The sequence below is a fragment of the Rutidosis leptorrhynchoides genome, chromosome 2, assembly GCF_046630445.1.
Source record: "Rutidosis leptorrhynchoides isolate AG116_Rl617_1_P2 chromosome 2, CSIRO_AGI_Rlap_v1, whole genome shotgun sequence".
NCBI lineage: Eukaryota > Viridiplantae > Streptophyta > Magnoliopsida > Asterales > Asteraceae > Rutidosis > Rutidosis leptorrhynchoides.
The window spans coordinates 696,311,409-696,334,699 of NC_092334.1; the positions used below are offsets into that span (position 1 = coordinate 696,311,409).

General features: G+C 31.6%; 1 protein-coding gene across 1 annotated transcript; it reads right to left on the reverse strand.

Annotated features, from left to right (window-relative positions):
* Positions 1–139: 139 nt before the first annotated feature.
* On the reverse strand, positions 140–3,013 carry LOC139894090 (uncharacterized). Its single transcript, XM_071877291.1, has 4 exons — positions 2,717–3,013; positions 2,175–2,433; positions 1,882–2,076; positions 140–1,096 (listed from the first exon to the last, which is right to left on the reverse strand). Exons 1-4 carry the CDS (start codon positions 2,830–2,832, stop codon positions 701–703), a joined length of 966 nt encoding a protein of 321 aa, XP_071733392.1. The 5' UTR covers positions 2,833–3,013; the 3' UTR covers positions 140–700.
* Between the last annotated feature and the right edge of the window lie 20,278 nt (positions 3,014–23,291).

A 23,291-nucleotide genomic window follows, 5' to 3' on the forward strand; every position in this document is an offset into this window, starting at 1 on the left:
TCCTTGGTTTCATATTGATCAGTAATTGAATCGAACTGAATAATAATTTTCCCTTTTGTTATGGTTAGTAAACAGCCCCTTATCTAATTGTATTTATTCTATATTCTATTTAATAATTCAGAAAAAAAGAAAGCTCAAACTCAAATGTTAAAATTTTAGTTCTAACGACTTTAAAACACTACAAAGTTTAAAAACTTAAAAAGTTCATATGACAACAGAGTTTAACATGCGACTAGTTTTACCAGACAAATGTGACTGTTTGTCACTCAGAAACTGCTCATCATCTAATGCAATGTCTAAACAATTAGTAGCTCGACAAGTAGATCGCAGTAGAACTATTACAGACTACATGTACGATGGAGAAAAACTTGAATGTTACTTAGATATCAATTCAGCAGCATATATCTAACCATAAACCGATCCATTTTGACCCATTACCTAACTCAGATCCATTTTGCTGCCAGCATTTACTACTATAGAATACTATATCCTTGCACAGTAATACATCCTTTCTACTTCACTAATAAAAACAACTGCAATGCATAGTAAACCAAATTTTACAGCACAGCCTACACCTAGCCATTTCACTCATCTAAGAATAAGCAGATATCAATGAATCAGCACTCATCAGTTCAATCTTCTCACACAAGTTCTTTGACTCGAGGAACAAAAAGAGGCCCTTGTACACATGAAATTTCTTTCAAAAATTTATCTCACGTCTCTCAGCGAAAAATTTACCACTAACACATTGGTCGGGAAACAAGGCAAGCCATACTGCAGTATCAGCTCCTTCCTCGGGTGAAGTTAGACCCGCCCAGCCAGTCATTGCAGTTTTTACCCAACCCGGGCAGCAGCAGTTAATATATATCTTCTTACCATCGGGTTGTTCAGAGAGTATTTTGGCCATTAGCCTTGTATATGCGTTGACTGCAAGCTTTGACAATGAATAGTCGGTATTATTTTGAGGCCATCCTCCTGATATCCAACTCCCATCTTTGACTTGCTCTAAAAACTTGCTCATAGTTGTGTCGATCAAATCCTCCGATAGTGATTCCACATCGTCTAATTGTTGTCTCAATGTGACATCTGCAATCCTCTGTTATAGAATTTTCAGAAATACTATATCATGATGCATAATAAAATATCAAATAAAAGCTGACAGTACATGTGACAATTTTTGAATTTATTTTTGCTCCAACGGGTCAAAATAAAAGTAAAAAGGTAGCTAAAATGGGACCGGTCAAACTGGTTCAAGATTGTCAAAAGTTTAGTTTTTAATGCAAATAGCCCCATATATCCGCTTATCAAATATTCAGATTACTATTTATTTGATCAAATAGGTCCCATTTCGCCCAAAAAAGTCTAATTAGTAGGTCAGCCATAAAAGTCAGGTCAACGTCGGGAAAAGTTGGTCAACATCGGTCAAAAGTTGACTTTTTCTCTGGCGTTGTCCTAAAATTAGCTAGGAAAAACGCCAACTTACATACTATCCCTTAAAAAATAATGAATAAATACACTATAAGTAAACTAACACCACATCATCTTATTTGTAAATCATTTATTTTTAAAATATATATGTCTAAAATCTTTATGTTTGAAATGTTTATATTTAATTTAATATATTTTTATTTAAAAGTCAACATTGGTCAATGTCTGTCTCTACCCCGTCACGACCGACTCGACCTTTCAAGGTCCTGACTGACTAGTCTCCGTCTCGCGTCTTTTTCAACCTTGTATAGCGTCTAGTATTATGAAATCAAAATAATTTTGAATTTTCAAAACAAATGATTTTATAGTAAAATGTATTTTTTTCAAATTGGTCAATAACTATGGAGGGACGAACAGAATATGATATTCATGGACAAAAGTAGGTATACATACATTTCTCCTGCCATTAAGTCTTCCCAATCGCGAGCTCACCATAACAATTCGAGCACCTTCAGCAGAAGGCCTCATTAATGGGATAGCAGCTTTAGTCATATTTTTGGTACCAAAATAGTTGGTATTGATCACCTTTTCAGCAAAGTCAACAGAATTCTCTGATCCGGTATTATAACTTACTCCTGCATTGTTTATCTGCCACATAGGCAACAATAAGTAAATCTAGTGGATACAAGTAAAACAAAATTCACCCGCCCAAATGTGAATGTAAAAGGACAGTGTTTCCATCGTACCAGAATATCTATACCACCATACTTTTCCTTTATCCAAGTACAAAACGAATTGATAGATGTGGGGTCCACGATATCCAGTTGATGGAAGACAACTTTCAAGCCGCTTTCTTGCAGGGACTTAGTTACTTCTTCTCCAACAGTAGCGTCTCTTGAAGTAAGAACAACGGTCAACCCATTTAACGCAAGCTGACGAGTAATCTCAAATCCAATTCCTCGATTTGCACCAGTCACCACAGCTATTGTTTCTGCAGACCACCACCTAAATGTTTTTAACATTTAACTTAAAATTAAGCATTTAAATTACCTAATCAAATAAAAATTAAGCATATATCAAAAGGTACAAAATTTGTGCATCACCTATAACTTTGTACAACGTTACATTTTAAATAGCAGAGTAACAAACCTAATGCATCAGTAAGCTTGTCAAACTATTTACTACTATTTAACATTTTTACAAAATGTTAAAATCAATAATTTGGGAATTAGGGTTCTAACATAAAACTAGACATGTAACATCAAGTATTATGAATTAAAATATCTACCTCTGGTGATCGGAATAAGGAATCATACGTAGACGAGTGATTTCATCGTGACGTTTTTCTCTACGATCTTTTGCTCTTTCCTTTTTATTCATACGTTTTACAGTACCGTCGTCCATCACGAAATCGAATCAAATTGAGTCGGATAGCAGAAAAATGAATGAAGCGTAAGCGTTAGGAGTGTTAACGGCGGTGTTAGTTTTCCGGTGAAGTCGAGGGTTTACCAGCCATTGATATGTTTACAGTTAGGCCCCTGAACCTCTTTGCTAGATCCGTATATCCATCAGGTTTACCTGTCAAAACTGGTTAAACGAGTTTACTGTTTTCAATTCAATTGCTACAACGTTCTTATTTTCATTTTTTACACTAGTCTGTATATATATTTGTCAAAATTAGCTGATACTGGCCGGTAACTTTTATTTTTTATCGGTAGCTTTTAACTAGTAGCTGGTAATTTTTAACTAGTAGCTGGTACTTAGTAGCTATTAGTTTTCTAGATATATTTTGTTATTTGGTATAGTAGCTTAATTATGGGTAACAAAATTTATAAGTTAAAAGTTAAATGCTAATTCTAATAGCTTTTTCTTTCTGTCTAAAAGCTTTAAGCTACTTTAGCTAAACATAGATATAGATATTTATTAAATAAGAGTTTTTGCATAAAAGCTAAAAGCCCTTTTTTTTAAGGCAATAAAAATTTTATTACTAATATATACGGATATTACAATAAACTGCAGAGCAGCACACGAGTTCGCAGCAAACTAAAAACACACGAAGGCTACAAGAAATGATGCTAAGCTAGTAACCTAACAAGAAGCCACTTAGATGTTAAAAAATACATGAGGATTATGCAACCATTTATGTCAATCTATATTCTTCGACTTGCACCTCTTCGCGACTCAATCAAAGCTAGTAATTTGAATATCACAAAGTGAAACCGCGGGAGTCCAACACTTGTTTTTAAATATTTTTTGATTTCGATTCTTCCAAATGAGATAACCGCACGTCCATCTAATCGCTTGCAAAAATTTTTGACCCAAATTCGACAACCCACTTGAGGATTCTTCAAAATTTTCGCCAATACTTAGATTACTCAAGCCATTAATTCCCCACCAATCGAAAACTTTTGTCCAAATATCAAACGAGCACTTGCAAAAAATGAGAGAATGATCGACCGTCTCGATGTCATCATCACAAACGGGACATCTAACCGAATGTAAGTCAATGCCCCGCTTGTCTTTCATGACCCGTCCTAATCCATCTGGACGAAGTCCACATCGATTATAAACAATTCACAATAGTTGATTACATCGCGAGGTACTTGACCTCTAAATGATACATTTTACAAACATTGCATTCGTTATTAAAAGACAACCTTTCATCACATCGAAAGTTGACGGCATGCATACCATTTCATAATATATCCAACTATCAATGACTTAAATAATATTCTTGATGAACTCAATGACTCGAATGCAACGTCTCTTGAAATATGTCATGAATGACTCCAAGTAATATCTCTAAAATGAGCAAATGCACAGCGGAAGATTTCTTTCATACCTGAGAATAAACATGCTTTAAAGTGTCAACCAAAAGGTTGGTGAGTTCATAGGTTTATCGTAAACAATAAAATTTCATCATTTTAATAGATCACAAGATTTAATATTCCCATTTCCCATAAACATTATGCATAAAATTCATTCATATGGATTGAACACCTAGTAATCGACCTTAACAAGTTGCATATAGAATATCCTCATCATTCCGGGACAACTTCGGACATGATAAATTTGCCATCATTCCGGGAAAACTTCGGACATGATAAAATGGCCATCATTCCGGAAAAACTTCGGACATGATAAATTCGCCATCATTCCGAGAAAACTTCGGACATGGTAAATTCGCCATCATTCCGGGAAAACTTCGGACATGATAAATTCGCCATCATTCCGGAAAAACTTCGGACATGATAAATATGGCATATTCGATTTCGATAATTCAACCATAGAATGTAGTTTCGATTACTTGTGTCTATTTCGTAAAATAGTTATAAAAGTAGCGCATGTATTCTCAGTCTCAAAAATATATATTGCAAAAGCATTTAAAAAGGGAGCAAATGAAACTCACTATTCTGTATTTCGTAGTAAAAATACATATGACGTCATTGAACAAGTGTAGGATTGGCCTCGGATTCACGAACCTATATCATTTGTATATAAATTAAAATGTGTAATCATAATCGAACAAGTTTATATATTATTTATTAAATTATATATTATACTTATACTTATTTAGTTTGTGTATATATTTAAAATGTTTAATATCTATATATTTAGTTATATATATATATATATATATATATATATATATATATATGGTTAGTATTATATAAAAGTATCATTTGTTTGTTATATATAAGTATTTATTTAAATATTGTTATTATGTTTGATATGTAGGTATATAACTATTAATATAATTATGATATATGTATTAAGTATATTTTAGGTACAAATATTTATCTGTAACAAAAATGGTAGTTTTGATAATAATAATTTACTAATAATAATAACTTTCTTATTATCGATAATACTAATAATAATAACGATATTTGTTAAAATCGATACTTATGTTAATAATAATAATAGTAAAACTAATAATTACAAAAATGATATTAATACTAATATTAGTGAAAAATAATAATAATTTGTATGGTTTTTAAAATAACAATAATAATAATCCTAATCATAATCATAATAATAATAGTAGTACTAAAATGATAATTTACTAATGATAATAATATTAATAATACTTATAGTAATAATAATGATAATTGTTATAACACTTAATATGATACTAATAATAATTATTATAATACTTATAATACTAATTATAATACTTTTATCAATTATAATACTAGTAGTATTAATAATAACAATGATAATATTAACAATAATATCTACTTTAATAATACTTATAAGACTAATAATAATAATAATAGTTATAATACCTATAATTATGATAATATTACTAATAATAATTATAATACCAGTAATAACAATAACAATAATAATAATCTTAATAATAACAATGATAATAATAATAATAATAATAATAATAATAATAATAATAATAAATAAAATAAATAAATAAAAGTTATATACCCTTTTAACAGCCATCCTAAAAAGAATTGCCCATGACCGAGCTCGAACCCGAGACCTCTCGCACACCCGAAACGCCTACAAACCAGCTGAGCTAGCCTGTTTCTCTGATTAAACTCCTAAGCTAAAATTACTTAATCTATTTTCTGTTTTACTCCATCTTCTTCCCATTTCTTTCGATCATAACATAAAAGCATAACAACTAATAATTGATTTAACTAGTATTAGAATATAAACGACTTATCCTAGTGCCTTTAATTGTCCGACACAATAATTAAAAAATAAAAAATAAATAAAATAGCTGCAGTTTAAAAAAAAAACGTTATGAACTCAAACCTTGATTTTGAATTGTAGTTCGTTTTAGGCTTCGATTCCCAAATGAAAAAGATTTAAAATCCTTACTAAAAACTTCTGCTATGATCAATTGAACATGATACATAAACATTAATGCGAATTTTACGATGAACATACCAGTTTGACTTTTTAGAACATACCTTTGACTCAAAAATTGGAAGTCGATATTTGGAATTGGAATTTGAGACTTTGCAAAAAGTTTGAGTAAAGGAAAACTAACAAGATTGCATTAATAAATTTTGAATTAAAACTTCAATTCGAATTTTGACTAAATTACCCAAGAACAGAGCGAAAAAAGAAAAAAAAATTAAGTTATGTGTTTTTGATCCCTCAATCACAGACGTGTAGATATACAATATAAAGGAATACTTAATCTAACAGTTATCCTAATTGGAATTGACTCGTATCAACCTTTAACAGATTTGGGAACAATCATTATTCGATCAGTACAACAAAATTAATATAAAAAAAAATAAAAGCTGTAGGTGATGTAAATCAATTTTTGTTTTCATTGGGGTCTAAGGTCGATGGTTAACAGAATTGGGAATAAATTCGATTTTAGGGATTAAGTTAAGCAGATATAAACAAAAGTGATGAAATTCGATGTATATGTGTAAAATAAAATCGATTCTGTGTCTGATTTCATATTTATCTTAGTATATATATTTATCTGGATTTATATACCTATCAATATTCATATCTGTTTTTATATCTGTACTTATATTTATATATTTTAGTTATCTTTATTAATAAATATAAATGTAATAATATTACTCTTAATAATAGTAATGCAAATTTATAATAATATTATAATAGTAATAATAATATTATTACCAATGATAATCATAATAATTACTATAAAATTTATAACAATAATATTATTAATAATAATAATACTAATTATAATAATACTAATTATAATCATAATAACAATAATACTAATAATAATATATCAATTTATATATGCTAACTTTCATATCTATATTTTATCTGTCAAAAGTAATAATATTAACAGTAATTATATAACAACTTATAATTATCAAATTTTATATATATAATATATGTATATATATACTTTATATAATAATATTTATGATACAAGTATTACTATTAATATTAATATTAATGTTAATAATAATATTAATGAAAGTAATGATAATAATATTAATATAGCAATTATACTTTAACTTGTAATTACATATAATATATTACCATTTATCATATCATATCTAGCAATTATATAATTTATTGAATCTTTAATATTTATATATTATAGTATATATACTACTACTTATATATAGAATTTATATATATATATTTATATATATTTATTTTAATAACATCTTAAATATTTTGTACCTTACTCTACATATTTAATTCAAATTATTAAATGCTATTATATTAAGTTAACTTATTATATACCCTTATATATATATATATATATATATATATATATATATATATATATATATATATATATATACTTATTTATTTACACATAATTGTTCGTGAATCGTCGGGAATAGTCAAAGGTCAAATGATTACATGAACACAGTTCAAAGTTTTTGATACTTCAACATTACAGACTTTGCTTATCTTGTCGAAATCATATGAAGATTAAGTTTAAATTTGATCGAAAATTTCCGGGTCGTCACATTGTCAAGCTCCATCAAAACGGGTAATCGCCTTTTCCTTGCCCGCCATATAAAAACTTCTACTTTTTTAGGTAATAGGTTATTCCGCAACATTTCCAATCGATTTGTACCACTTGAGAGTAATTTTGAATCCAAAGCTAAAGACAGAATTTTAGTTTCGAAATTACCATTAGAATGATTTAAACCCAAGCTCCATGAATCTTTTTTACTAGAATCGATGCTCACGGAAGAAATTAGATTGCATAAGGTTACATATTCATCATGTGATCTACCAATTGGAGATCTATTCCAATTCCAACAGCCTTCGCCTCGTGTACCAGTCGATCCCACTCTTTTGCGTACACTGACTTCGTGAGCAACCTCCAATCAAAACAGTCTGCTAAACTTCGACATCAGTGGCACGTCCGAAATCCAGCAGTCCATCTAGAACCTTGTATCAGCGCCGTCACCTATCTTTCTGTTGAATGAATTTTTGAAAGCTACACATGTACGAGCAATCAATGATCCTGTTTTTATAATGTTAGCCCAACAAGAGTTTAATTTTTAAAATGGGCCTGCCCACCCGCGTCTAGTCCACCCGAGACCCCATATAAACTTTTGATAACTCTAACCCATAAGGCGTTGGGCTCGATTTTAAACCTCCACCACCACTTGCCGATTAGAGCTAGGTTTTTACTTTTTAAAGAACCGAGATTGAGACCACCCTCCTCGAAAGGAAGAAGGACCTCATGAAATGACCCGTCCTAATACATCTGGACGAATACATTACATTTGGTTACATCGTGAGGTACTTGACCTCTATATGATACATTTTACAAACATTGCATTCATTTTTAAAAGATAAACTTTCATCACATCGAAAGTTGACGGCATGCATACCATTTCATAATATATCCACCTATAAATGACTTAATAATATTCCTGATGAACTCAATGACTTGAATGCAACATGTTTTGAAATATGCCATGAATGACTCCAAGTAATATCTCTAAAATGAGCAAATGCACAGCGGAAGATTTCTTTCATACCTTAGAATAAACATGCTTTAAAGTGTCAACCAAAAGGTTGGTGAGTTCATAAGTTTATCGTAAACAATAAAATTCATCATTTTGATAGACCACAAGATTCAAATACAGCACATCTATCTCGTGTATGAAACCATTTTTCATAATGCTTAGCAGAGTAGGTTCGTATCCTTTTCTCCCCTGTAGGTTGCCTCGCGATTTTTAAATAATCGTGCACATATCTCGTGCATAAAACTAATACACATAACCTGTGTATAAAAATTATTCTCTCGATACATAACATTCATTTCGATTTCATTGCTCAACATGGTAACCGACCTTAACATATAATGCGCATAAATAATATCCCCAAAAACAGAACATCGCGTCTGTATAATATATAAACCTCGAAGTACTAAACACCACGCCCACTAGCTCTTCCGTCTAGTGAACATTCTGGGTGGGGGTGTTAAACCCGGTAGCTACCTTTAGGATTCACGTGAATTAGGGTCATACCCGATTCTAATTCTTAGGTTACCAAGCAATAATAATCAGGGGAAAATATTCACAACAATTAGTGGTAATTATAACGTCCAACTAATTCAATAATAATCCACAGAACTTCTGTCTGCATAATAATTCATTCGAGAAGTGTTTTGCTTGTGTCTATCTCGTCAAATATTTATAAAAGCATTTCATGTATTCTCAGTTCAGAATATATTTCAAAAATCATTTAATAAAACAGTTATAAAAACAGCTCATGTATTCTCAGTCCCAAAAATGTAAAGAGTAAAGGGAATCAAATGAACTCACTCTACAATATTTTGTAGTAAAAATATTCATACGGCGATACGGAACAATGCAGGGTTGGCCTCGGATTCACAAACCTATATCAAGTATATATATTAACACATATAATCACATAATTCCTTCTATATAATATTTATGTATGTTAAGTGTTGTAGTTATATAAATATATATACTTTATTTATGTTTTATGTCTTCAGTTATATTTTATATATGGTTATTTTGTAAAATAATCAATATTCATACATATAGTTATATTAAAATATATATATATATATATATATATATATATATATATATATATATATATATATATATATATATATATATATATATATATATTTGTAATTGGTATTATATCAAAAATAAATAATTTGTTATAAAAACAATACTATTAATAATAATAATAATAATAAGTCTTGTAATAATAAAAATGATAATAATAATAATAATAATAATAATAATAATAATAATACTAATTATAATGATAATAATTTTAATAATAATACTAATACTATCATTTAATAGTAATAATAATTATATGTTAATATTGAAAATAATGATTTTAGTAACCTTAATAATAATAATAATATAATAATGATAATAATAATAATAATAATAATAATAATAATAATAATAATAATAATAATAATAATAATAATAATAATAATAATAATAATAAGTAATAAGTAAACTACCTCAAAGAAGTAGTCCTTAAGAAAAATGCCCAAGTCCGGGACCCGCGACGTCCCACTAACCCGTATTAACTTGTTTCTATTTCCTTCTTCTTTTTCTAAAAAAAAATAATGCCACAGACCGGGCTCGAACCCACGACCTCTCGCTCCCTTAAAACACCGCCTAACCATCCATCCAATTCTGTTTTTCTGATATACTTCTACAACCAAAACTATATAACCCATTTTATTTTCTGTTTATACTTTCTTCTTTTTCTAAAAACAAAAGCCACAATCCAGGCTCGAACTCGAGACCCCTTGCTTAAACACTCATACCACTAACCACTGCTCCACTATTTTGTTTCTGAATTAAATAGGATATTAAATCCTTTAAACTCGATTACTGTCAACTTCTTTTTCAACACATCATCATCCTATAATATTATATAACCATATCGTCATACTCGTTCATTAAGAATCTTCATCGCATAGTCACGCTTATTATTATCAACAGTATAACCAAAATTTTCCCAATATCATAACCATACTAGACAGTTCACCGGAAATTGAATAATACCAATTGATTGAGTTTTTATGTTTCTAGTCCGATAATCAATCTAGGCTTAGCCCAACAATAACTACTTAGAGGCCCAAATAGCTAGCCCAAATATATGTTTAATTGAATTGTTTGATGGTTCAGTGGTAACAAAAAGAAACAAGGTTATAGCAGCACTAACTAGTTGTAATCGGTGGTGGTTTCGTGGGTTATAAACACAGAAATATAAGCATCGAATAGCAGCCCATCTTATAAATATATCCCAACTCCGTAAGCCCAAAATAAGTCCATTAAACAAGGGTTCATTATCAACTAATCAAAGTTTATCAGCTCAATTTTTATTACGTAAATAAATTATAACAGGAGCCAGAATCCATCGATATCTAATCCCCTTTACAGCTCATCAAATACGTTTCATCCTTGTCCTTTCTTTAATCATACACCATCTTTATTATCATCATGCTACCCACTGCAATATCATAAAGTTAAGTGGGGTATTTCTCCTATTAAAGGTTGTCGGCAAAAGAAAAATATAAAAGCATATGGTTCTCGGTTCACAGCTGAATCATATAGTAGTAATATTGGAGGTGAAGTGTGTTTGTTTGGGGAGTAAGAATCAAAATAGAGGAAAATATATAAATACAGCGGTTAAGTTCGATGATGGTGGCGGTTTTAAACAGAAAAAAATAGAGGGGGAGAGGGAGAGGTTGAGAGAAGGGAGGTTGTCGTTGGTGGCTGCGGTGGTTGATTGAACTCGAATAAGAAAGAAACAAAAGACAAGCACTTGTATGTTTGGTTTGGGTCGTTTGATGATGGTTGTCGTCGGTTGAGGTGTTGGGTTGTTCAAAGTGGTTGTGGTCTGGTGGCGAAGTGGTTGTAGGAGTTTAGGTGATGGTTATTTAGTGTTACTTGACTAAAACAAAAACAGAAAAAGATCGTATCAAAATCATGGATTTTCATGGTGGATGGTGATGCCTAGTTGACGGTTTAAGGGTGGTTGTCGAACAAGTTTAAGTAGAAACAGGAAACGTACCCAAATATAAAGGTGATAGTAGTTGATGGTTGAAGTTGTGGATGGTAACTAGTGGGTTTCGATGGGTTCGATGACAAAAACTTCACAGCAGTAGTTTACGAAGAAGAATGGTGTTTATGGTGATGAAAAGTGATGGTGGTTGTGTGGTGGTGGTGAAGGTTCCATGATGGAGGTGGAGTATGGTGATCCATGAACCCACGGTGGTTATCGGTGGTGGATGATAGCCGTGGTCGAGAGTGGCGATGATGAATGAAAGGGATGGTGAAGGAGATGTCGGGCAAGAAGAAAAAGGAGAAGGCAAGTGATGGGTTTTGTGGTTTTTCTTCTAAAATCACATGTGTATATATGTTTATATATATAAATGATGATGGTGAGATATATTCATCAAATTGCCTATATATATTTATATATATATAGTTTATATAATTATAATATTAATAATAATTAATAATAATAATTTAATAATAGTAACAGTATTCGATCTTGATTGAAATGGAAAGGAAACAGATTCGATGGATTGTAACATTACTTTATCTATATTTTATAATATATAAACATAATGGAGATTTTGGGAATCTTGAATTAGACAGAAAACAGAATTAAAGTGGTGATGATATAATTGAGATTGAAAGAGTTGAAAAAGAAAGGGGGATGTGATCCGTGTTTGTATGTATGTGTTGAAATGTCCCGTTCATATTGATTATAAACGTTCCATATTAATTGATTTCGTCGCCAGGTTTTGACCTCTATATGAGACGTTTTTCAAAGAATGCATTCATTTTTAAAACAACCATAACCTTTATTTTATCGATAAAGGTTTAAGAAGCATTACGTAGATTATCAAATAATGATAATCTAAAATATACCGTTTACACACGACCATTACATAATGGTTTACAATAAGAATATATTACATCAAAAATAAGTTTCTTGAATGCAGTTTTTACATAATATCATACAAGCATGGACTCCAAATCTTGTCCTTATTTTAGTATGCAACAGCGAAAGCTCTTAATAATCACCTGAGAATAAACATGCTTAAAATGTCAACAAAAATGTTGGTGAGTTATAGGTTTAACCTATATATTATCAAATCATAGTAATAGAACACAAGATTTAATATTTCAATATACATCACATACATAGAGATAAAAATCATTCATATGGTGAACACCTGGTAACCGACATTAACAAAATGTATAGAATATCCCCATCATTTCGGGACACCCATCGAACATGATAAAATCGAAGTACTAAAGCATTCCAAATTCCAGAATGGGGCTTGTTGGGCCCGGTAGATCTATCTTTAGGGTTCGCGTCAATTTGGGGGTCTGTTCCCAAATTCTTAGGCTACCAAGCTAAAAAGGGGCATATTCGGCTTCGATCATTCACCCATATAATGTAGTTTCATTTACTTGTGTCTATTTCGTAAAACATTTATAAAATTACATGTATTCTCATCCCAAAATATTAGATTTTTAAAAGTGGGACTATAACTCACTTTCACAGATTTTTTCTTCGTCGGGAAGTAAGACTTGGCCACTGGTCGATTCACGAACCTATAAAAAATATGTACATATATATCAAAGTATGTTCAAAATATATTTACAATATTTTTAATACGTTTTACTGTTTTACTGTTTTAAGTTTATTAAGTCAGTTGTCCTCGTTACTAACCTACATCTAGTTGTCCATAGTTAGATGTACAGAAATAAATCGATATATATTATCTTGAATCAATCCACGACCTAGTGTATACATGTCTCAGGCTAGATTACAACTCAAAGTATATATATTTTTGGAATCAACCTCAACCCTGTATAGCTAACTCCAACATTACTGCATATAGAGTGTCTATGGTTGTTCCAAATAATATATATAGATGGGTCGATATGATGTGTCAAAACATTTGCATACGTGTCTATGGTATCCCAAGATTACATAATATATTAGAATACATGTATAATACAATATAAGTTAGCTAGGATATGATTAACATAGATTTGTTACCAATTTTCACGTAGCTACAACAAGCAAAAATATCCAATCTTGTTTTACCCATAACTTCTTCGTTTTAAATCCGTTTTGAGTGTTTCAAGTTGCTATGGTTTCATATTGAACTTAAGTTTATGAATATAAATAGAAAAAGTATAAGTGTATAGTCAAAAATACATGTTACAAGTCGTTTTTGTAAAGGTAGTCATTTCAGTCGAAAGAACGACGTCTAGACGACCATTTTGGAAAACATACTTCCACTTTGAGTTTAACCATGATTTTTGGATATAGTTTCATGTTCATAAGAAAAATAATTTTCCCAGAAGAACAACTTTTAAATCAAAGTTTATCATAGTTTTTAATTAACTAACCCAAAACAGCCCGCGTTGTTACTACGACGGCGTATATCCGGTTTTACGGTGTTTTTCGTGTTTTCCGGTTTTAAATCATTAAGTTAGCATATCATATAGATATAGAATATGTGTTTAGTTGATTTTAAAAGTCAAGTTAGAAGATTAACTTTTGTTTGTGATCAAGTTTAGAATTAACTAAACTATGTTCTAGTGATTACGAGTTTAAACCTTCGAATAAGATAGTTTTATATATATGAATCGAATGATGTTATGAACATCATTACTACCTCAAGTTTAGTAGGTAAACCTACTGGAAGTGACAAGAAATGATCTAGCTTCAAAGGAGCTTGGATGGCTTGAATGTTCTTGAAGTAGGATCATGACACAAAACAAGTTCAAGTAAGATTTTTACTCGAATTAAGATAGTTTATAGTTATAGAAATTGAATCAAAGTTTGAATATGAATATACCTTGAATAAGAAAGATAACCTACTGTAAATAACAAAGGTTTCTTGATCTTAGATGATTACTTGGAATGGATTAGAAAGCTTGGAAGTAAACTAGTAAACTTGAAAGGATTTTCGAAGTGTTCTTGAAGTGTTCTTCCTAAGATGATTATTGCTTGATTCTTGAAGTAATTTTTAATGAATATGATGGTTAGCTACTGGAAAAATTTGTTCATAAGTGTGTGTGTGTGTGTGTGTGTGTGTGTGTGTGTTGAGAGAGAATTAGAAAGAGAATTGGAAGTGAAATGGAGTGAATGATGAGTGGTGATTGGGGTTAAAAGGAGTTCTAGTTAGTTGACTAGTTCATGGTAGAAGTTAAAATTGATTAGTCATGCATGACATAATCAAGAGTGAAATCCCATGCTAGTTCCTATTGGTATATACCCGTAGTAAGTACGTCTAGTAGCTGTGTATAATACGGGTATGAATACGACTAGAATTCTTGATGAAAAAAGAATGGGAATGTAACTGTAACCATTTTCGTTAAGTATGAGTGTTTTGATATATGTCTTGAAGTCTTCCAAAAGTATATTAATACATATAAATACACTACATGTATATACATTTTAACTGAGTCGTTAAGTCATCGTTAGTCGTTACATGTAAGTGTTGTTTTGAAACCTTCAAGTTAACGATCTCATTTAATGTTGTTAACCCATTATTTATTATATCTAATGAGATGTTAAATTATTATATTATCAAGATATTATGATATATTAATATATCTTAATATGATATATATACATTTAAATGTCGTTACAATGATAATCGTTACATATATGCCTCGTTCGAAATCCTTAAGTTAGTAGTCTTGTTTTTACATATGTAGTTCATTGTTAATATACTTAATGATATGTTTACTTATCATAATACCATGTTAACTATATATATATATATATATATATATATATATATATATATATATATATATATATATATATATATGACATCATATAGTTTTTACAAGTTTTAACGTTCGTGAATCACCGGTCAACTTGGGTGGTCAATTGTCTATATAAAACCTATTTCAATTAATCAAGTCTTAACAAGTTTGATTACTTAACATGTTGGAAACACTTAATCATATAAATATCAATTTCATTTAATATATATAAACATGGAAAAGTTCGGGTCACTACAGTACCTACCCGTTAAATAAATTTGTCCCGAAATTTTAAGCAGTTGGAGGTGTTGATGTATCTTCTGGAAATAAGTGCGGGTATTTCTTCTTCATCTGATCTTCTCGTTCCCAGGTGAACTCGGGTCCTCTACGAGCATTCCATCGAACTTTAACAATTGGTATCTTATTTTGCTTAAGTCTTTTAACCTCACGATCCATTATTTCGACGGGTTCTTCGATGAATTGAAGTTTTTCGTTGATTTAGATTTCGTCGAACGGAATAGTGAGATCTTCTTTAGCAAAACATTTCTTCAAATTTGAGACGTGGAAAGTGTTATGTACAGCCGCGAGTTGTTTGTAGTGACCCAAACTTTTCCATGTTTATATATATTAATTGAGATTGATATTTACATGATTAAGTGTTTCCAACATGTTAAGCAATCAAACTTGTTAAGACTTGATTAATTGAAATATGTTTCATATAGACAATTGACCACCCAAGTTGACCGGTGATTCACGAACGTTAAAACTTGTAAAAACTATATGATGACATATATATGGATATATATATATATATATATATAGTTAACATGATACTATGATAAGTAAACATATCATTAAGTATATTAACAATGAACTACATATGTAAAAACAAGACTACTAACTTAATGATTTTTAAACGAGACATATATGTAACGATTATCATTGTAAAGACATTTAATGATATTCATACATGATAATATCATGATAATATAATAATTTAAAATCTCATTTGATATTATAAACATTGGGTTAGCAACATTTAACAAGATCGTTAACCTAAAGGTTTCAAAACAACACTTACATGTAACGACTAACGATGACTTAACGACTCAGTTAAAATGTATATACATGTAGTGTTTTAATATGTATTTATACACTTTTGAAAGACTTCAATACACTTATCAAAATACTTCTACTTAACAAAAATGCTTACAATTACATCCTCGTTCAGTTTCATCAACAATTCTACTCGTATGCACCCGTATTCGTACTCGTACAATACACAGCTTTTAGATGTATGTACTATTGGTATATACACTCCAATGATCAGCTCTTAGCAGCCCATGTGAGTCACCTAACACATGTGGGAACCATCATTTGGCAACTAGCATGAAATATCTCATAAAATTACAAAAATATGAGTAATCATTCATGACTTATTTACATGAAAACAAAATTACATATCCTTTATATCTAATCCATACACCAACGACCAAAAACACCTACAAACACTTTCATTCTTCAATTTTCTTCATCTAATTGATCTCTCTCAAGTTCTATCTTCAAGTTCTAAGTGTTCTTCATATATTCTACAAGTTCTAGTTACATAAAATCAAGAATACTTTCAAGTTTGCTAGCTCACTTCTAATCTTGTAAGGTGATCATCCAACCTCAAGAAATCTTTGTTTCTTACAGTAGGTTATCAATCTAATACAAGGTAATAATCATATTCAAACTTTGGTTCAATTTCTATAACTATAACAATCTTATTTCAAGTGATGATCTTACTTGAACTTGTTTTCGTGTCATGAATCTGCTTCAAGAACTTCGAGCCATCCAAGGATCCGTTGAAGCTAGATCTATTTTTCTCTTTTCCAGTAGGTTTATCCAAGGAACTTAAGGTCGTAATGATGTTCATAACATCATTCGATTCATACATATAAAGCTATCTTATTCGAAGGTTTAAACTTGTAATCACTAGAACATAGTTTAGTTAATTCTAAACTTGTTCGCAAACAAAAGTTAATCCTTCTAACTTGAATTTTAAAATCAACTAAACACATGTTCTATATCTATCGCTAACTTAATGATTTAAAACCTGGAAACACGAAAAACACCGTAAAACCGGATTTACGCCGTCGTAGTAACACCGCGGGCTGTTTTGGGTTAGTTAATTAAAAACTATGATAAACTTTGATTTAAAAGTTGTTATTCTGAGAAAATGATTTTTATTATGAACATGAAACTATATCCAAAAATTATGGTTAAACTCAAAGTGGAAGTATGTTTTCTGAAATGGTCATCTAGACGTCGTTCTTTCGACTGAAATGACTACCTTTACAAAAACGACTTGTAACTTATTTTTCCGACTATAAACCTATACTTTTTCTGTTTAGATTCATAAAATAGAGTTTAATATGAAACCATAGCAATTTGATTCACTCAAAACGGATTTAAAATGAAGAAGTTATGGGTAAAACAAGATTGGATAATTTTTCTCATTTTAGCTACGTGAAAATTGGTAACAAATCTATTCCAACCATAACTTAATCAACTTGTATTGTATATTATGTAATCTTGAGATACCATAGACACGTATACAATGTTTCGACCTATCATGTCGACACATCTATATATATTTCGGAACAACCATAGACACTCTATATGTGAATGTTGGAGTTAGCTATACAGGGTTGAGGTTGATTCCAAAATATATATAGTTTGAGTTGTGATCAATACTGAGATACGTATACACTGGGTCGTGGATTGATTCAAGATAATATTTATCGATTTATTTCTGTACATCTAACTGTGGACAACTAGTTGTAGGTTACTAACGAGGACAGCTGACTTAATAAACTTAAAACATCAAAATATATTAAAAGTGTTGTAAATATATTTTGAACATACTTTGATATATATGTATATATTGTTATAGGTTCGTGAATCAACCAGTGGCCAAGTCTTACTTCCCGACGAAGTAAAAATCTGTGAAAGTGAGTTATAGTCCCACTTTTAAAATCTAATATTTTTGGGATGAGAATACATGCAGGTTTTATAAATGATTTACAAAATAGACACAAGTACGTGAAACTACATTCTATGGTTGAATTATCAAAATCGAATATGCCCTTTTTTATTAAGCCTGGTAATCTAAGAATTAGGGAACAGACACCCTAATTGACGCGAATCCTAAAGATAGATCTATTGGGCCTAACAAACCCCATCCAAAGTACCGGATGCTTTAGTACTTCGAAATTTATATCATATTCGAAGGGTGTCCCGGAATGATGGGGATATTCTTATATATGCATCTTGTTAATGTCGGTTACCAGGTGTTCACCATATGAATGATTTTTATCTCTATGTATGGAATGTGTATTGAAATATGAAATCTTGTGGTCTATTATTATGATTTGATATATATAGGTTAAACCTATAACTCACCAACATTTTTGTTGACATTTTAAGCATGTTTATTCTCAGGTGATTATTAAGAGCTTCCGCTGTCGCATACTTAAATAAGGACGAGATTTGGAGTCCATGCTTGTATGATATTGTGTAAAAACTGCATTCAAGAAACTTATTTTGTTGTAACATATTTGTATTGTAAACCATTATGTAATGGTCGTGTGTAAACAGGATATTTTAGATTATCATTATTTGATAATCTACGTAAAGCTTTTTAAACCTTTATTGATGAAATAAAGGTTATGGTTTGTTTTAAAATGAATGCAGTCTTTGAAAAACGTCTCATATAGAGGTCAAAACCTCGCAACGAAATCAATTAATATGGAACGTTTTTAATCAATAAGAACGGGACATTTCAGTTGGTATCAGAGCCAGGTTCTTAGAGAACCAGAAAATTTGCATTAGTGTGTCTTATCGAGTTTGTTAGGATGCATTAGTGAGTCTGGACTTCGACCGTGTTTTCTTTAAAAATGATTGCTTAACATTTTTGTTGGAAACTATATATTTTTAACATATGAATATTATGTGATATATTAATCTCTTAACGTGTTTGATATTATGTGATAGATGTCTACCTCTAGAACAAGTCCCATTGACTCACCTAATAATAATGAAGAGTCAAATGTAAATTGGAATGATTCGTGGACTGATTCACAAGTTCCCGAAGAGGAACCGGAAGAAGAGTCGGAACCGGAAGAAGAATCGGAACCGGGAGAAGAATCGGAACCGGAAGAAGAAATAGAATCGGTGGGGGAAATAATAAAACGGTTAAGTAAAAGAGAATCCTCAACCAACCGACCAAGGTTAATTATGGTCAATGGTGTTTCCACCAAGGAAGCAAAATATTGGGAGGATTACCAATTCTCCGATGAATCGGATTCCGACGAGAATTCCGATGATGTTATAGAAATTACCCCAACTGAATTTAAAAAGGCAAAAGAAAATAATAAGGGAAAGGGCATAAAAATAGAGAAATCTAATTCCAACCCCGATGAACTTTATATGTATCGTCAACCCCCGAAGTCCTTAAGTTGTAACAATGACCCGGGAACCTCTAAACCACCAGGTTTTTCTAAACCAATGTGGGCAACGACGGCTCGTATTAGGGGAACAACATATATCCCTAGAAACTTGGCAAAACGAACCAAAACCGAAGAAGAAGAAATGAGCGAGTCGGAATAAGATAGTTGTATTCGTGTGGTGTAATATATGTAATATAGTGTTCTTATGCTTTATGATATATGTAAAAATTGCTTGTATTAATAAGTATTTTTTTATGAATCTAACTCTTGTCTATTTTACAGTTTAAAAACACAAAATGGATAGACAACCCAATATTTTAAGAGACCTACCCGGAGACATGATTGATGAAATCTTGTCTAGAGTCGGCCAGAATTCCTCGGCACAACTATTTAAGGCGAGATCAGTTTGTAAGACATTCGAAGAACGTTCCAAGAATGTCTTGGTTTATAAGAGACTTTCGTTTGAAAGATGGGGGATATCACATTGGGAAACCCATAAGTTACGATGTGTTTACTTTGACGCATATATTGCGGGGAACCCAAATGCTATTTTACGCAACGGGTTAAGAAATTATTTTGACTCAATATATCCGAATATTGAACTTCGTGATTTAGAAAAAGCGGCTAACATGCAACATAAAGAAGCATGTTATGCTTACGGATTAGTAATATTCGCTTCTCACCAATGTGAGAACAAGAACATCGGGCTACAACTATTAAACAAAACGTTTCCACAAGTGACGGAGTCGGTAATTGGGGTAAGAAATGAGGTTTTTAGATTATTACGGGACTGTTGGACATTACGTAACCCTCGTCCCTTTGATGACGTTACAACACGCTGTCTTATCAACGGCCATAACGGTTATGTTCCACAAGACCAAGGATGGGAAGTAGTCCTAGTAAAACCAGAATGCATGACTTGTTTCTGGACGTATGAATTACGTGTCTTTATTGCCTTTGCTGAACGACTTGTGTACTAGCTAGAATTATCTTCACAACTATCTTGTATCAAAGTTATTGTGTGCTATATTTCATGCTTTATGTAAAATAAGCGGTATTGTAAGTTTGTAAAATATTGTATAAAAGTTTGAACGCGAAATATTATTATAATCAGTTTTTCATATAGAATTGTAGTAGTTGAATTGTATATTAGCTACTAAGTATGAACTTAACGGGTAGGTACTACCCGAATTTAAACTTATAAAAAGCTAATATGAAGAAAAAGCTTTTATAAATGAGTTCATATTATGCTACGAAATACTATTAACTACTCTTAATATTCTGTATGATTAACTTGTTCCATTTGACTATTTTGAAGGAAATGGCACCGACTACTCGACACACCGTGAATATGAATGAAGAGGAATTCCGTACTTTTCTAGCTTCAAACATAGCCGCAGTACAGGCTGCGCTACATACCAACAATAACCTTGGATCTAGCAGTACAGAAAATCGTGTAGGATGCACCTACAAAGAATTCACTGCCTGCAAACCTTTGGAATTTGATGGAACCGAAGGACCGATCGGATTGAAACGGTGGACCGAGAAGGTCGAATCGGTGTTTGCCATAAGTAAGTGTACTGAAGAGGACAAAGTGAAGTACGCTACGCATACCTTCACAGGTTCTGCGTTAACATGGTGGAATATCTATCTAGAGCAAGTGGGACAAGACGATGCGTACGCACTACTGTGGTCAGCATTCAAGCACTTGATGAACGAGAAGTACCGTCCCAGAACCGAGGTCAATAAGCTCAAGACAGAACTTAGAGGGTTACGAACCCAAGGATTTGATATTACCACGTACGAAAGACGATTCACAGAATTGTGCCTATTGTGTCCGGGAGCATTCGAAGATGAGGAAGAGAAGATCGACGCATTTGTGAAAGGATTACCGGAAAGAATCCAAGAAGATATAAGTTCACACGAGCCCGCCTCTATACAACAGGCATGTAGAATGGCTCACAAACTAGTGAACCAGATTGAAGAAAGAATTAAAGAACAGACTGCTGAAGAGGCCAATGTGAAGCAAGTCAAAAGAAAGTGGGAGGAAAACGGTGATAAGAATCACCAATACAACAACAACAGCAATTACAACAATAATCGCAACAATTATTCCAACAATCGCAACATCAATCGCAACTACAACAAACGGCCCAACAACAACAACAACAACAACAGCAATAGCAACTACAACAATCATCCCAACAACAATAATAACCGCAACAACAACAACAACAATCAGAAGCAGCTATGCCAAAGGTGTGAAAAGTATCACTTGGGGTTCTGCACCAAATTTTGCAACAAGTGTAAAAGAAATGGTCATAGCGCGGCGAAGTGTGAGGTCTACGGACCAGGGGTTAATAGAACGAAAGGAACAAATGGTGTCGGAACGAGTAATGGCGGAGCAAGTAGTGTCGGAACAAGTTATGCCAATGTAGTTTGTTATAAATGTGGAAAACCGGACCACATTATTAGAAATTGCCCGAACCAGGAGAACACGAATGGACAAGGCCGCGGAAGAGTTTTCAATATTAATGCGGCAGAGGTACAGGAAGACCCGGAGCTTGTTACGGGTACGTTTCTTATTGACAATAAATCTGCTTACGTTTTATTTGATTCGGGTGCGGATAGAAGCTATATGAGTAGAGATTTTTGTGCTAAATTAAGTTGTCCATTGACGCCTTTGGATAGTAAATTTTTACTCGAATTAGCAAATGGTAAATTAATTTCAGCAGATAATATATGTCGGAATCGAGAAATTAAACTGGTTAGCGAAACATTTAAGATTGATTTGATACCAGTAGAGTTAGGGAGTTTTGATGTGATAATCGGTATGGACTGGTTGAAAGAAGTGAAAGCAGAGATCGTCTGTTACAAAAATGCAATTCGCATTATACGAGAAAAAGGAAAACCCTTAATGGTGTACGGAGAAAAGGGCAACACGAAGCTACATCTTATTAGTAATTTGAAGGCACAAAAACTAATAAGAAAAGGTTGCTATGCTGTTCTAGCACACGTCGAGAAAGTACAAACTGAAGAAAAGAGCATCAATGATGTTCCCATTGCAAAAGAATTTCCCGATGTATTTCCGAAAGAATTACCGGGATTA